This window comes from Ruditapes philippinarum, unplaced genomic scaffold (assembly GCF_026571515.1).
Source record: "Ruditapes philippinarum isolate M1 unplaced genomic scaffold, ASM2657151v2 ctg2508_1_1_1_1, whole genome shotgun sequence".
NCBI classification, from domain to species: domain Eukaryota; kingdom Metazoa; phylum Mollusca; class Bivalvia; order Venerida; family Veneridae; genus Ruditapes; species Ruditapes philippinarum.
In genome coordinates this window covers 49,519-67,856 of record NW_026858711.1, presented here as the reverse complement: position 1 = coordinate 67,856, position 18,338 = coordinate 49,519, and the positions used below count along the sequence as shown (strand labels likewise).

At 32.6% G+C, this 18,338-nt stretch overlaps 1 protein-coding gene across 1 annotated transcript in view; it reads left to right on the top strand.

Moving 5' to 3' along the window:
- Nucleotides 1-454: 454 nt before the first annotated feature.
- Nucleotides 455-18,338, top strand: part of LOC132754018 (uncharacterized) — a 30,446-nt gene continuing 12,562 nt past the window's right edge. The window contains exons 1-5 of the mRNA XM_060744607.1: nucleotides 455-657; nucleotides 1,229-1,904; nucleotides 2,158-2,185; nucleotides 13,762-14,334; nucleotides 14,769-14,840. Coding sequence (XP_060600590.1) covers nucleotides 13,950-14,334; nucleotides 14,769-14,840 — 457 coding nt within the window. The 5' untranslated portion in view covers nucleotides 455-657; nucleotides 1,229-1,904; nucleotides 2,158-2,185; nucleotides 13,762-13,949. The remainder of the gene's footprint in view (nucleotides 658-1,228; nucleotides 1,905-2,157; nucleotides 2,186-13,761; nucleotides 14,335-14,768; nucleotides 14,841-18,338) is intronic.

The window sequence follows — 18,338 nt, the reverse complement described above, 5'->3', positions numbered from 1 at the left end:
TACCACATTAACATTTGTCTTTTTGTCTTTTCAAATATGAATAAATAATATACTCTTTGGTTGCTCATTGCTCATTGTGACTCGGACCTGTGATACTTGGACTCTTGTGATATTGTTTGTACTGTACAAACAAATGTACAATTTTAGCAACTTACACTAAGTGTGTGAACTTTTAAAAGACCGATGTCATCCTGCCTACGGGATACTTATTAGCACTAAATCAATGCTCAAATTAAGTAAAATTTAGTATTATATCATTATACACGATGTTCTGTCGACATTTTGAGGTTATTCTAACAGAAATATAGCATATTGTACTTAAAAAATTGTAAATATACGAGCAGCGTCGCTGTATGTGGCGTTACGTGGTTATAACGATAGTAAATAAATGATATTATCACATAAACCGCGGCGCAGGAGTGTAATAAAGCAATTTAATAAAAACGATATTACACTACAATAGTGAAAAACTATACGCGCTTGTATATGTCATAAAAAAACATGGGATCCCAGATACAAGTAATAATGATTCACTTCAAATTGAATGACCTTGGAGTAAGTGAGCGTGTGTTAAATTTTGTTTGCGTGTTTTTCTCTTAACAAGTGGTTCTAATGAATGATATCCGACAAGGAAACGAATAGATAACTAACTGCATGGTAAGTGTAATCTATGTAATGTTTCTTTAATATTCACTTTAGTATGTAATATCTATGATCTACTTAAAGATTAATACACGAATTAACCTGTGCTATATATAAACACGTGAGTCAGTACAAAACGAATAAATACCATCGTCGGATACCCACGGCCGAACCATTATCATGCATGTTATGTGACATGTTTATCAATCGTGGGTATCCGACGATGAGATTGTAGTAAACTTGTTTTGTTTCTCTAAAAGCTGTATAGTCACTCACAAGCAATCTCTGTCAAATTTATACATACATTTAGATAGCACCAACATTGTACATATATATATATACTTGTTGTTGTTGTTTGTTCAGCTCTTCAGTTATTGGAGGAAATATAAGTATATGTCTATCTAACTTTCCAAATAGTATTTCAACTCTGAACGAGTTCTATAGAATCAGTATTGAATTTAATAAATATCTTTATAAATGTGAACCCTGGTATCACTTTGAACGCTTTAAAATCTTAAGATTGGTTAATAATGATATAATAATACTTCCAAGTTTCTAATGTGTTCTTCCCCCTTTACAATTACAGTTTGCTCACTTTTTGGACTTGTGTTTTGTATTGACCACACAGAAGACTCTGTGGCATCGCAAATATAATGTCGGATAATCCAGAACAGTGCTCAAATTATCTAAAGATAATCCGACTGCTAGTTGATCTTGGAACAAAAACAGCACGTGACATATTTTATCACTTCAAACCAAAATCAAATGTGCCGTCTTTCTTTGGAAGTACAACTATAGGTAGTGAAATATTTGACTTAAAAAGGAGACGTGTTATAACTGAAAAACAGTATATGAAGTTAATAAGTAATCCAGATCCTGATGAGTTTGACCTTTCCCTTATTCTTACACTTCTTACAAATATTTTCATTGGCATGATTGATCCGCCTAGAAATGGATGGCACGGACCTTTAGATAAAACCGATTTTTCTCTTGGAGCCGATCTTATACGTTTAAAAGAATTACGCAATTCTACAATAGGTCACAGTGTAAATGCAAAAATTAATTCGGGGGATTTTGAAACACTTTGGAATCAGATTGAAGAAGTGTTGGTTCGACTGAATAAACATATCTACGGCAACGATGAACTTGAGATAAACGCTTTATTAGAAAATTATAAAAAGAGCTGCCTAGATCCATGTCAATTACATGAGAAGAATTATATAGATATACTTCAGCATTGGTGTAAAGAGCTAAAGGAAGAGGTAAACAAATAAAAATATAATAAGCTTAAACATAACTTTTACGTTTAATTTCAAACCATTCACATTTTTTTTCAATTGATATTGATCGTGTTAACTTTTACTCTTAGAGTGTCAAACTATGATAGTATGCTTAGTTGTTAGATACAAAAGAATACATTTTTTATTTGCAAGCCATGTACTAAAAATGTCATTGTTTATTTTTGAAATTTTCAATTTTCATAGTTGTATTAATGCGATCTTATTTTTCCATTAGGTAGATGATCTATGGGAGAAGACAAAGGGTAAGTTTGATATCAGCTCGTACAACAAATATATTATTGGCGAGAATTGAATTGTTTGAACAAAATAGATAGAGAATCAGATGGATACATAGATAGATTTAATTCCCTGCGTGTAAATGCTTGTGTTCTAAAATTTCCGAAATATAACAAGACTTTTTTCTTTTTTAGAACTCAGGTCAGAATATTTTTTTGCATCTGATTATAGAATGAAATTCATGTTCTATGTCAATACCGCAGAAATAACATAATCTTTCATTTCTTGGTTTTCGATTACGCCAAGTCTTAAGGATTCTAAAAGTATAATTATGCGACGACACGCGCAATCTAGTTATGCTAAATTACGTATTTTAAACGAATTTATTTTAATCAAGTAATCAGATATACAAAAGCTAGGTTTTAAATGTGTGTACAAGGATTTCAGTGTTTCATTTTTCTCAATATTTTAAGATCTAAATAGTTTCTGTAAGGCACAATCCGTTACTGTTTTTCTTGAACAATTTTACAAATAATTTTAAATTCATGTTTTCATGATTTACAAAAACAGAGCTAAATCCATAATCATCGAGTAGTTTTTTAACATGGAAAACCCAATTTTTTCTACCATTATAATACTGTGCCAATGAATGTGCATAAACTGATTTTAATAGCATATTATCCGTATTGATAATCTTTACCCAGTATTTAATAATATGTACTAAACGAAATACATATAAAGGATAGCGACCTAATTCTGCAAATAGAATCTACATGATTTGTTTCTGTACTTATTTTCTGCGCGTCGGATTTTGTTAGTGGTTACATCACATGTATAATGATATAGAGGATATTTGTTTAGTTCAGTGTAGGATCGGAATATATTTCACCGAGTGAGCACCAAAAGGTATATTTCACGAGTGGCGCAGCCACGAGTGAAATATGAACTTTTGGTGTTCACAAGGTGAAATATATTCCGATCTTACACTGAACTAAACAAATTTTCTTTTTATTACATGCAAAGAAACGTTTTAAAAAGACATTAAACCTAATACTGAATGAAAAGCGCGCCAAATAATAATAAAACGTGACGTCATTTACGACGTCACATCATTAAGTTGGTACCCAGGACAGTGCACGCTGGAATTGCACTGAAACAACGTAAGGGGCTTAAATTCAAGACAGTGAAATTATCAAAGTGGTAATTTCACTGTTTCAAACAGTGAAATTACCAGTTTTATATCACTGATATATTTCTATAAACCACCGAAAAGCATGTAATAATACGTCATATATCTAAATATAGGACGTCAACTGTGACTTAATTGGATATTCTCACACAAGGTTCCGCATTTTTTTCCGAACCAAAAGTGTGTTATTATTCTATAAAATCACTGTTTGACATTCTATATTTAGACATGTGACGTAATCATTATACATGTGACGTAACCACTAAAAATATTACACGCTAAAAATAAGTACGGAAACAAATCAGGCACAATTTAGCTTAATGTCAGGTACGGCAGCATTCATTTGTTGATGTCGTGTTAGAATCGAAATAATATATCCAAATCGGTGATTTTATTGCTTGATAAAATCACTGTTTGTCGTTCAGATGCACATCATTATATCACTCGAGCTACGCCCTCGTGATATAATTCCTTGCAACAGTGATTTTATTGAGCAATACAATCACAGTTTGGGATATATTATTTAAATAACACACACTTTCGGTTCTTCTATATTCAATAGTGAAAAATGCGGTCGTGTTAGAATACTCAATAACGTTATACCACGATTATTATTGACGTTATTCACATCCCCATTTTTATGTAGTGGTATAATGCAGTGGCGTACCTACCACAGACACTTGGGGTTTGGAGCTCAAAACGCCTTTAAAATCCAAATAAAATGCATATTTGTCAATCCCAGCACATGTACTGATCATATATATAAAAAAAAAAACTTAATATAAGCCGTTTTGAAAAAAAATCATATTTCAACGTCTATAATGATACACAAGATAAAAATGTTCGCCAGAAAAAATCTGCACACCTACCGTCAAAATCACCATGTATTTTATTCCATTTCCTATATCTTCACATAAGCCTTTGGTCAATCGACACAGAAGATATAATTTTTCACGATGATGATCAATTTAAACTTCAACGGTAATATAAACAACGCAACAGCCGAAATAAACATCAATATTATCGCCGTTTTTTTCCAACTACAAAATCTTTCGATAAATTCAATGGACCAGACGGCTATGAACGAAGCTATCCGATTATGTGGCCCCAGCTTTGCCGTGTGCAAATTGCGCAGCGCTTTTAAGTTTGGGAACCACATAATCGTGAAGAATTATATCTTCTGTGACAAAAATCATTAAACCGTATAACCCGTGCAATATGCGCAAGGACTTGAGCTACAAATCAATCCTGTAAAGTTTAATTGAAATTGCATTAGTGCTATAAGAGAAGTAGTCCGGACAAACTTTAAAAATAAAAATTATTAAAGGGCCATAACTCTGACAAAAATCATTGAACCGGAAAATGCTGACAATATGCACAACTAGACTTGGTACTGATCATTCCTGTAAAGTTTGGATGAAATTGCACCAGTAGTTTATGAGGAGTAGTCCGGACAAGCTTTTGTGTATCTGGCAACACACAGAAAAAATACCTTTTTATCAAAGGGCCATAACTCGGCCAAAAATCATTTAACCCAAAAACCTGTGCAATATGCGCAATGACTTGAGCTACAAATCAATCCTGTAAAGTTTCATTGAAATTGCATTAGTGGTATAAGACTAGTAGTGCGGACAAACTTTAAAAATAAAAATTATTAAAGGGCCATAACTCTGACAAAAATCATTGAACCGGAAAATGCTGACAATATGCAAAACTGGACTTGGTACTGATCATTCCTGTAAAATTTGGATGAAATTGCACCAGTAGTTTATGAGTAGTCCGGACAAGCTTTTGTGTATCTGGCAACACACAGAAAAAACACATTTTTATCAAAGGGCCATAACTCAGCCAAAAATCATTCAACCCAAAAACCCGTGCAATATGCGCAAGGACTTGAGCTACAGATCAATCCTGTAAAGTTTCATTGAAATTGCATTAGTGGTATAAGAGAAGTAGTCCGGACAAACTTAAAAGATAAAAATTATTAAAGGGCCATAACTCTGACAAAAATCATTGAACCGGAAAATGCTGACAATATGCAGAACTAGACTTGGTAGTGATCATTCCCGTAAAGTTTGGATGAAATTGCACCAGTAGTTTATGAGGAGTAGTCCGGAAAAGTTTTGTGACGGACGGACAGACGGACCGGAGGTTCTCACAGGACAGTAATTATTTGGCTACTCTATTGTTCTCTCTATTGTTCTTTTTAGCCACACAAAAGAAAATAGCCACATAAAAGTATTACGGAATGAATGACATCAAAGAGAAAGAACAGTTACCTATTGTTCCTCTAGCCACATAATTACTGTCCTGTGAGTGCGGACAGACAGACAGACAGACGACAGAGAAGTGATCCCTTTATGTCGCCAAAGTGATCCCTATATGTCGCAACTACTCCGTAGAGGCGACACAAAAATTAAATCAATAATTTGGGCGTAGATTGATCAACATATTCATTAGCTACTAATTGATTCTATAGGTATACTTAAAATGTTACCTTATTCGAATATGCATTACCTTATTCGAATATGCGTTAACAATCAAGAAATCAATTAAAAGAAAAGGGAGTAAGCACATATGAGCAAATTGAAATAAAACTATTGCTTGGGTTTATATCAACGGGAAGCCATGTTAGAATAATCCTATTGTTGTGTCAGTCTCAAATCCGAGAAATCAGTGTTTTTAAGGAGTTATGGTTTTGAATTATCTTTAAAATTTCAGTTTATACCACCCTATCCGAAAGATGAGACTTTTAAACTCAGAAAATAAAAAATTAGACCTTGCAACAGAAACTATGAGTGACGTGCACAATTTAAAAATATGATATAAATAATTTCTTTGGAATTTTCTCTTTTTTTCAGATTGAGTTAAGCTTTAAAGAATCAATGTTATACTGCTAATAAACCTCTCCAAAATCAAAATAATGATATGAAATTGTCCAATATATTACAATAATTTTTTCACAAGAATAAAATCAGTGAAAACTAAACATTAATTTCATTTTTTACATCAAGATCTATATGCAAAATTAAGATCTTGTCTGCAACTTGGAGTTTGCAGCCAAATGGAAGGGAGTTAGCTGTATGGATTTTACCTTGCAGCTATAAGTCAGTATATTATTTGTTAATTTAGTAACATTCGCTCATCTTATGTTCATTTCAAATTGTGTAGAATAGTTTGGGCCCTATGAATCAGATCTTTGCCAGCATCTATCGTTACAAACCGAACTAAACTTCTGTTTATATGACCGTAAAATGAATACATGTATTTACAAAATATATCACTACAGAAAGATATTTCTACTGTATTATTTTGTTTTGTATAGAAATAGAAATACGTCTGCAAACAATGACATATACATGTATACAATGTATATATATTCTTTATTATACGTAATCTTATCTATACATTTTTAAAACATAGACAACTATACAAAGAAAACAATGTATAGCCATATTAGACACGTCAGGTACGTCCCAATTCTTTTATTTGCGAGCATCCTTTTATGTGCGTGAGGCATTTAACTTCCTGATGACATATCTTATATATTTCGAATGGAAACTGAAAGAGTAGAGTTGAGAATAAAAACTGTTGAAGACAATATTTATTGTCTTCAACATTGACATAATACGCATTTAAAAATATTTCAAGGGTGCGATACTACATATTAGCTGATAAATACGATAAAATTTCGTTACACTAAAACATTAAAGCTGATGTGTTTCTATTTAAGTCATACAGATCATTTTAAAGCACATTTTTCCTTGATTGTATCTCATGTTAAGTTATGATGAAAAAAAGAACAATAACAAAGAAAAAAACTTGTTAAACATTTTTTATTACAATAGAGAGAAACCTGGCTATGTTTTGTTTTTCTAATAGTAAATAACTTTTGAACTTTTTAAAACATTGTCAATGTTAGACTTCGTGATTCAATACATGTACGTGATGTTATTTTCATTACTATAGATAAAGACAATAGAAGTACAATTAGCTTAGATGTCCCCTAAATCCCTTATTTTAGCACATCTATTTATATTTTATGTATATCTCTGGCGACCCTTCGGCCAAAGACCTGCACTCGGCGTACACTCAAAAGAAGCAGAGGTACGCCCCTGTAATGAACCATTCGGCCCATTTCTCTGGAAAGACACCTGAATCAAAAACAATGTTAAATAAATCAGCTAAATGCCCATCCAAAATGTCAGCTCCATTTAAAAAATATTCATTTAGTAAAGAAGCTTTTTTACGCTTTAAACGCCTAATTCCTTCGCGTACTTCAGAAAAAGATATACGTTCATTTAATTGTTTAGATACATCATCATCAGAACAAAACATTTCAACTTCATCGATGCATTGTACCTGAATATCTTCAAACGATGACGAAAAATACTGTTTAATATCAGTCTTGTTATTATCACGCTGTCTAAATAATCGCCAGAAGTCACGGTGTCGCGCATGCTTTAAATCTGTTAATTTGATAATGTAAATTTTCCTTTTTCTTATTTATTGTTTATATGCATATTTTGCATTGTTCAGCTTTATGTGGTTTTCTTGAGTTTTATTCCTGTCAAAATTATTAAGTGCCGCCTCGTAAATAAATATTAATGATCGACATTCATGGTCAAACCAAGTTTTGTTATTATAATCAATAGTCGGTCTATTACAATTTTTCGGGTTTTCTTAAATAATAAATACCAGTAAATTTATTGACTATATTGTCAACAGAATCAAATCACTATTTCCATGATTTAATAATAACTCGTTAAAATCGGGCAACTTGGCAATTAAACTGCGTCTAAAGTATTTCTCATGATCGGCATTCCATTTGAAATACGTAGAGATCAAATTTGTATCAGACTGACTTAGGTCACGTGTATAAGAAACGCAATGATCCATGATCACTGAAAACCCTGAAATTGTCAACGGCAAAATCGTGGATTATGGAAAAATCTTTTTCGCGCACTAATAAGTAGTCGATTGTACAACATGGTTTGTTATTCAATTACGTGAATTTATCTAGTTGAAACCACTACCAAGACGACCCTTTGGCCCGTATTCAGAATTGATACTTACACTCAAACTCAATGAGTAAATCCCATATAATTGCCTAACGGTTAAAACAGTCCTCAACTTTCTGTAAAGTGGTATTCAGGTTATAAAGTAAGTGTCGAGTGAACTCAGAAAAGTTGAGAATCTGTGAGATTAGGAGGGGGCTACCTTGAGGTGTCCTCAATAAAATAATACTGAATACCACTTAGTTTTGAGTATTGATTTTAAATTTATTCTGTCTCATATACATTTAAGTGCATCAAATACGCGAACTGACAGTATTTTAGAAAATAAATATTGAAAAACAGATACTTAGGAATAGAGATGATCCCATTAAATTAATGTCAGAAGGTGAACTTTATCAAAAATTTTGATTTTTCAAAGGGGTGTACCCGGTGTAATACAACTAGTATAAACATTCAGCTCGCAGGATACCAGTATTTATGCCAAAAAGAAATAAATTTATATGATTTCAAATTGGAAATTTCTTGAATTTCCTTTTATCTATGAAAATGACTGTTCCTGTGTTTGTCAATGTGACCATCGATGATTCTGGATGATTTGTCGTATGCTTCTAAATATAGGCATATGTATAACAGTTAGATACAAGTGATATCACCCTGTTTGAATTTTGGGATTGACATAGAATTCCCAATCTATATATTTTTGAAGATATTACGAAGGAAAATGACAGAAAAAAATATTCATGGCGCCATGAATAACCATCATGGCATAAAGTTAGCGTTGACGTCTGAGTATTTTAATTAAAAAACAACAATCAAAATCCACGTAGCAAAACAATATCTTGAACATTTGTTTAGCTTGATTTATGTAAGATACAGTTTACTCGAGTAAGGTGTTTCATTACTTAGATTAAGTTTGTAACTTTACTAACAGCTGATAATGAATTACCGCTTCAGTCTTCAGTCGTTGGGTATTCCAGCATCACAATCAAACAGGGTCGTATTGTTTGTTTGTTTTTGTTGCTGTTTTTTTTTGGGGGGGGGACGGGGAATTATGTACACAATCATTGAATTTGATTCAAGAAATTAAAAAGAATAGGATTATATATTTGCAAGTACCAACGTCAAAGATTTAAATAAAACAGTCTTGTTAAAGGCACGTTATGCCCTTTTCTATTTTAATTCTTATAAAAAATAAGAACTATTTTAAGGTGCACTGAACGTGCAGTAATGTGTTATGATGGTAGAAAAATGTAAACAATGTAGTATTTTAAAAATGATAATGCAATATGATTATACCCTTTGCAAAAATTGAAATTTTGAGAAATAAAATTGAAAATAAAAATGCCATAAGATGATTAAAAAAGGGAAACATAATTGTGTATTGCAAAAAAAAATCTACTTTTAAAATAAAGTTAAAGCTATTGAAATGTTGTTTTATTTTAGTTCTAAATGCCTGTCATAAGCCTTTAATTACTTTCTTTATCTTCTTTTTTTTCGTCCCGTCTTTCAGGTTTTCCAACATTATTTTGCTATTTTGGCATTTACTACTTGAAAACTTCTAAATACTCTATACATGTCTCTTCATGCTTTTGTTTTATCGAACATGTAATTATTTAAAATTGTTTTTTCTTTTTTCTTTTTTTTTCTTTTAAATTCAGATTTTTAATAATAAATTCAAAATTGTTCCACCTCGTTGAAATGCACTCTTTTAAACGACATGATTGTATATTCAGTGATGTAATGCAATAAAACCGGTTGGTCAACTTTTGAAGTCTGCCTCACGAGAGGTAAGGTTGAGTAAACAAAACGAATACCACTTTGCACATTGTGAGTTACTTACCGTAAGTCTACTCCAGCGTTACTTGAGGCGACCTTTCGTGAGTTTGAGTCGAGATTGAGATTAAGTATCGTTTCTGAATACGGGCCCATACTATTCTAAATGCAGTAGCCTTACATAGATCAAGTAATTGAGTGCCGCGTGAATTGTATGTTTTGTCCTTTGAGGCCCGGCTAACAATAACACTCAGGGTCAATATCTGGTACAAAAATATCACATACAATATAGCCTGGGTTTAAGCCTACTCTGGCATTATAATCGCAAGCCAATAGCGCTCTTCCTGACTGCTCGTATTCATATATCATTTTGTAGGGTATCTCTACTGAATGGGCAAATATATAACTAATTATTATATGAAACGAAAAGCTCCTATACGTCTTGGTGTACATTTATGAGTGCATTCTTTTTTGTCTTTTCATTTGTGTCACTTTTCTCTTTAATTTTTGTTATGAAATTATGCTTTGTATCGTTTTTATACGCATAACCAATTTGCAAAATTCCTAATGACGTTTCCTTTAGTTTTCTTTATTTTTACAAAGACAGTGTAGGAAAATTTGAAGTAGTGAAGAGGAATTTCTTAAATTTTGCGTGATTTAAGAGAATCATAATTTTAAAATTATGAAAATGTAAGAGTCATTGTCCTTCTTGTTAAAACATCTGTCCCTGAAAGCGAGTTTTTGCGTTTTATGCCATTCCCATGAGCAGATTTGTACTAAATGGCAACCTTACAACCCAGACAGTAAGAGTATCATTTATTTTATGCTTTTTAGTGAATTACTGATTTATCCGTGAAAATTATATTTGATAATTTCACAGTGAAAATTATCAAAATATAATTTCACTTTTTTCAATGACGAAACTACTTTTTTAAGATTTTCCCCATGTGGTACCTCAATTTTATTTTTACTGACAATTCTGACAATGTCAGGCTGTTAAAAGAAATAGCAAAGCTGAAATAGATAAATAACTTAAATGTCAAAAGTAATAAAGAGAGAAAACTTACTTCTATTAATTCAAATTCCAATCACCAAATTTCGTCTCTAAATTTTTTTGTTTCGTTTTTACAGTCTGAAAAAATACATTCCTTCCCCATGCAAAACTGCTCTTGATGACATTTGGGCATATTAAAGTATCCTACGAGTAATTACTGCCGTATGCTTTATGAAAAATTGAAAAGCATTGACAGCCATCACTCGTAGAATAAGTGAAACAACCCAGCGTTCCTTAGCAAGCTTCCAAGTTTTCCATTTTCCTAGCTCCTTTTCTGAATGTTTTCACTTCTGTCAACACTTATTTTTTGTATGTTACAATCCTCAAATAAGTTTTCTTTCTTTTAAAAAGGTGTATGACTAACAAATCCAAATTATATCCCTCTGAATCTTACACAATTATTTTCCTCCCATGAAATACACAACTTTAAAAAAATGGCTGCCGCTTACATTTTACAAAGCCAGGTCTAATATAAATTCGCAGTAAGTAACAGAAATATGGATGGATGGTTGGACTTTTTCTCCTACAAGAATTGTTTGTTTTTATTATTAAAACAAGCGATCATTCATATTTTTTTAATAAAATGAATAAATATCACCGTCATTTAACCTTGATTGGCGGACTTATTTTTCAGCTAGAGACTTCTTGTTTTTAATGAGAAATTCCGTCTAAATGGGGCTCTCAATGGGGGAAACAGATTTTAATATTAACGTTAAAATTATGGAAATTTCGTTTTAACTTGTTTTTAAGCATAAAATAAAAAGAAAATTTGTCTGTTTGTTGTGTAAGATGTAATTTTATTTCATCTCGTGAACTTTAAAAACAGTATTCTCACTCGTGGCTACGCCACTCGTGAGAATACTGTTTTTAAAGCCCACTCGATGCAATAAAATTTCATCTTACACACAAACAAACAAATATCCTCTATATCTTCAAGCACGTTCGTAAATATAACTAAGAATTAAAACGATTTTACTTACCTAATATCGAGAAAAATTTTTACTACTTATAAGTGATTTATATTCTATATAAATTTTACTGCTACAGTGTCTCATGTAAATATTACTTAAAAATGGTTAATAACTGCTTACCTCTTTCCTGTCTATATCACATGCAGTTCATATCGTTCATTATTCTTTAATATTTATATTCCTAAATTTTCAATTTCAATTTTCGAATAATAAACGTACCGTTTCTATTCGGAGGTGAAGGTAGATGTCATGATTGTTTCACTTTTGACTACTTAAATTATGACCGATATGACAAAAATGGGGAATATCATCGAACAATGATATGCTTTAGCTGCATGAATATCATAATATTATTGCACAGTTTCCAATTTTTAAAGCGTTTGAGCTTTGTGATTGTCATAATTGTAGTTTAAATCCCAGTAAGAGCTGTCCGAGATGCTGTCGTGGTCATGTATCATACTGTTTAGTTGTAAACGTAGTTTACTTATCCAAATAGAGAGATAGAGAGAGGAGCATGGTAAACTTACTTAATAGAAAGATATATTATCTTCCATAGAATTTCGTATTAGATATATGGAACCCGAATATATTTTATCGCGAGACTTTTCAGTCCCTGATCAATTTGGTCCTCTGTCAGATATCGAGCGAACACGAATCAGCCTTTTTGCATATGTCACTTCAGCCTTTCTTTAAAATGCCATGTAATATGCAGATACACGCATTTAATTCGATAAGAACATGTTATTTAAGGTAGTTGTATTTTAGCTTGTAGCAAGTGTATAAGATAAAGACTCAAGTAACAGAAATTAAACTTACTCGGATCCCTATGAACACTAGTATCACAATGTGTATTAAACTCATTTACACATGCACATTATAATGTTAAAACCTATTTCCATTTTTGAGGAAATGAATTATAACTGTGTCATATTTCGCTTATTGCAAATTGAAGCTATTTATTTCGGTTATGTTCTGTTATGTGATACTGCTGATATCAGAGAGGCACATGTATACTATCATATATGGCAATTTAAACATAATAATTAAGGGGAAGTAACACAATTACAAGACTGAAATGTTACTAAATAATGTCTTTCTTGATACCATAACAATTTCGACTTTAAAAAAAGCTAAGTAGTTACAAGTCATATTACACTGTATATTACTTCGTACATAGTAACATTTCAATGATATTTAATTGTGACTTAATTGTTTTACAAAGTCCTGGGAGGTGAGATTTTTTTGCTCGTCCATTGGCATCTCCAATAAAAATATTGAAGTGACAATTACAGTTGACTTAGAGCCAAACTAATCCTTGAATATATACTTATTTAGACCTTTATCGTTCCACCAAAGACTTTACTTGACATTAATCTCGTCTGTGCCTCAAGAGAAACGACAAAAACGATTCAAATCAGTACAATGAATACGAATACACGAATACCCTTCTTTTTTCATTTGTGCACTGTATTATCTTCATGGCAAAATCATATCAATGAAAAAGTAAGTTTGATGCACATTTTTTTGTTGTTATTGTTGCTGCTGTTGTGATCGTTTTGGTTGTTATAGTAGTAATGTTTTTGTTCTTTTTTTATAGAGTTTGAATGTTTTTTCGAAGAAGTACCTGAATGCTATTCACGCTATGCCTCACTTCTAAATTATGGAGGAAAACTTGTTTTAGAAGCGGTTTTAAAGCGTGATGGATTAAAGCAATCAAAAGACATTAAAGAATTTCTTCAAAACAATGAAGAAAGACTGAAAGAGTAAATTCCAAACTTGAATGATATGCTTCAAGACATTGACCAGGATACATCACAGCTAAACTTTCATTCATGGGATATCTCTTCAATGTGTTTTACGGTGTTATGTTTATGTAAACTGTCATTTCTTGAAAAGGATGCAATACAAACAATCAAAGATGCACGTGAAAACTATGCTGATATTGCATTGGCGTCATTAGATGCTGGTAAATTCGGTTCGTATTGGGGAGATCTTAAGTCAAGTTTATATACGTTGTCAAGTGGCCAGGACGATGTTGTTCAGATAAAGTGTAAAGCCCTAGTAGAAAAGTATTCTAAGGAATGTTTTGACAAGACTGCCACGAAGAAGTTGCTTGGACAACTTAGCGAGGGAAATGGACAGCTAAAACGTCTGCGAGACACATATAAAGGTAATTCACTGCTTTGTTTACCTAAAAAAATAGAATGATTATGAAGGTTATTTTGCATACTTATTTGAAATGTTATTTTTTTTCTAAATGTTATCTATCAGAATCATGACTACGGTAACTGATAAAAAATACTTGTGTCTTTTTCCGTACACATGGTTATACATATTTGGCATTCCGGGAACTATCAGTACATAAAATTAATGTCTATAGATACAAATATTTTTTTCTGTTTATCAATTGACGATTTTAAAGGGATAATTGATGATTTTATAAGGTTTATTGTAGAAGATAAATATAAACAAATAAATAAATTCTACATATCAGATTGTTTGAATAATACTGTTGTACACAAAAATTAATATTTGTTAACGTTATCGATAATATTTAGAAGTCTTGGACTAAAGACAGTGGGTTACCCGTTCATTTTATTCTAGAAACAAGTAAAAGATTAAAAGAAGTAGCAGAGGACATGGAACGACATGGTATTCCCTTTAAAGAAGAAAAAGGTTTGACAAAACACTAATCTGAATTGTTTTTATTTCTCAGTGTGAAAATATAGTTTGTTTTTATACATTCGAAATACTAATAATGTGTCGATATCTGTTTTATTGGGACACATAATTAAAGCAAAATAAGTCATTTAAATGAACTACTTAACCCTTTACCCCATATATACGCGAAACAACGCACTTTCGACCCCCCCCCCTTTTTTTAGGCCTCAAAGAGTGAAAAAATGTCCTATTTGGGTCCCAAACACATGTTTTCGTTTGAGAAATGTTGCTAAAAAAATTGAGCACTTTTTCGGCGCCGCCCCCCATCCAACAGATACATCAGGGGGTTGCCAGAAGGGGGATGTGCCCCCTTCTGTTAGGGGGGTTTGAAGGGGGGCGGAGTCCCCCTCATCGCCAAGAAAATTTTGGACTTGTGAGAGGCTAAAAATGACCCCAGGTCGATCATATTGTAACGTGTAACCAACGCTGAAAAGCCTTTGACTCTATCTCAATCCCTTGAGAAGTTGCAGCACTTTGAAATAAATTTTGATGGAAAAAATCGAGGCAAAATAGTGATTTTGGGCAATTTTGAGATGCCCCCTCGTTGCCATGGTAACAGGAAATTTAAGACTGAGCATGTCGTTACAAAGGCAATGGTCCAGTCAACATTTGTGCCAAGTTTGATTAGTATTGAAGCATTTTTCATAGTTTCATAGCAGTTTGAACTTGTAACAGGAGGCTTTTCAGCGAAAACGGCCATTTTCCACAATATGCTCATGGGGGAAAGGGTTAAAGCATTTATAGACATAATATCTTTGTTAATCAATCTTATCATCGACAACTTAATATAAAACGCACAACGCAAAGAGGTGACATGCGTTTATGAGTTAAAATAAATGATTACTATAATGATTATTATTATAAAACTTATTATTATTATTATCATTATATTGTGGCAAATTGTCCGATATTTTCTTTAATTTCCAGGCCACGAGCTAAAGGTATTATTCTATTATGCCCCGGAAGGAGGTTTTAAATGGTGTTGTCCGTTCGTCCATCATTTCGAACCCACTTACAATATATGCGCGTCATTCCGTTCATACTTTTGATTATTCAAATACAGTCAGCTTTAGCGGATCGCTATGGGTTTATGTGAAAAACAATGTATATACCTACTTGTGAGGAAATCATGTTCATTTAATATTATCAAAATCAAAACCTGCAATTTTGAGGACTGGCCCTTTGTTACTTCACAAAAAGGGTATTTTTACGAATATTACTATATTGTGCCATATTTTACCACTGATGTATTACACCGTTATAACACACAAAATGAAATTTTACATTTATAGAAATTCTTAGACTTCGCTCTTGGAATAAACGCCATTGAATATCGCCTTGCGCTCTACATCGAATATTTCCTCTCACGTCTTGCCCCTTTGCTCCACTCCTTTTGAAAAAAGCAATAGTAAATTTAAGGAATCCGCCAGGAATATTTTATTGTGCACGACCGACAATATTCAACAAATCGACGTTGACTTCGCCAGGGTGAAAAGGTCTTCCGAGTTTATTAATTTTATTTTATTTTCGTGCACAATAAAATATTCCTGGCGGATTCCTTAAATTTACTTCTACCCGTACAAATGGCTTCATAATTTACACACTTACTAATCTATACAGTCATGATCTGGACATGTAGGATAACTATGGCTTTCATTTATACTAAATTATTACCCTTTTCGGCACTTTGAAAATGATCATGGTTAACCTAAACAAGCAAGTTAGATATTTCTTAAATTCTATATATACTTTTGGCTTCATAATTTTCACAAATGCTTATCAATACAAAGTACATAATATTGCCAAGTTTATAACTGTGCCATCCATTTTTCCCAGTTATTTCCCGTTTTGTCACTTTAAAAATAAGGCCTTGTATGGTTAACCTTACCCGGCTTGTTAAATTTATTTTAATATTCTCCCACTAGTAATTACTTCATTTATTTAAATGATATCTTTCATATTTGGTAGGTGGATAGCTTTAGTGCTCCTCTGTTTTTTTGGAGTTAGGGGTCTCTTGGGTCTCTCGGGTAAGTTCAAGGTGGAGTAAGGGGCCTTTTGGGGTTCTCGGGTCAAGTTCAAGGTCGCTGGTGTAAAAAATTCTAAACGTTTTTGCTCATACAACATTTATTTTGTATGTTGATGTATTTCATGCTTAATACAAACATGACAAGGGATGTCCTTTTACTTTAGGTTTAGTAAGGAGTCATTTAGGTCATGGTTAAGGTCACCAATGTCAAAAAAAAAACGTTTACACTTTTACAGGTCTATTAATCTTATTCCATGACAGATGTCTTTTATATTTGGTAGGAACATAAAATTGAGGTCTTCTCCATTTGGTAGGAACATAAAATTGAGGTCTTCTCTTTTGGGTGTAGATAGGCGTCAGTTGGGCCAAGGTCACAAGTGCTAAAAATAGATTTTTACGCTTTTGTTCATTCAATTTTTATTTATTGACATATGTATATGTTATTTGGTAGGAAGATAACTTGCATAGTATTCTTCCTTTGGATTGAGTAATGGGTCAGTGGATCAAGGTAAAGGGTGCCAAAAATAGATTTTTACTTATTTGCTTATACAGCCTTCATTTATAGACTGGTGTGTTTCATATTTGAAAGGAACATACCTTGGTTAGGCCAGTGCTGGGATTCACAAATTAAATGTCACTTGTACTAACAATAGATTTTTTTACATTTTTGTATTTTTTACCAGTGTCTCATATTTGGATAAAGTTTGGGGTCCCTGCGTTCAAGGTAAAGTCTTGCATTTATATATATTTGATAAAGCTGAATATGTTTCAACTTCATCACAAGTTATAACAATGACTTACTTTGACTCTGACAAATAATTTATCTTTGTTTACATTTTTTGGGGCACATTTTATGTCCATATAACTGAGTGAATGGGTAAACATTTTTTTAAGTTTTGTTATTGACAAGAATCTGAGCCGGGGACATTTGTGTTAACCCATTGCTTCATGAGCATTTTGTGAAAAATGGCTGTTTTCATTGAAAAGTCTCCCGTTACAAGTTCAAATTGCTATAATACTATAAAAACTGCTTCAACACTAATCAAACTTGGCACAAATGTTGACTGGACCATTGTCCTTGCAACAACATGCTCAGACTTAAATTTTCTGTTACCATGGCAACGAGGGGACATCTCAAAATTGCCAAAAATCACTATTTTGCGTTGATTTTTTCCATCAAAATTGATTTCAAAGTGCTGCAACTTATCAATGGATTGAGATAGAGTCAAATGCTTTTCAGCGTTGGTTACACGTTACCTTATGATCAATCTGGGGTCATTTACAGCCTCTCACAATTCCAAAATTTTCTTGGCGATGAGGGGGACTCCGCCCCACTTCAAACCCCCCAAAACAGAAGGGGGCACATCCCCCTTCTGGCAACCCCCTGATGTATCTTTTGGTTGGGGGGCCGCGCCGAAAAAGAGGTC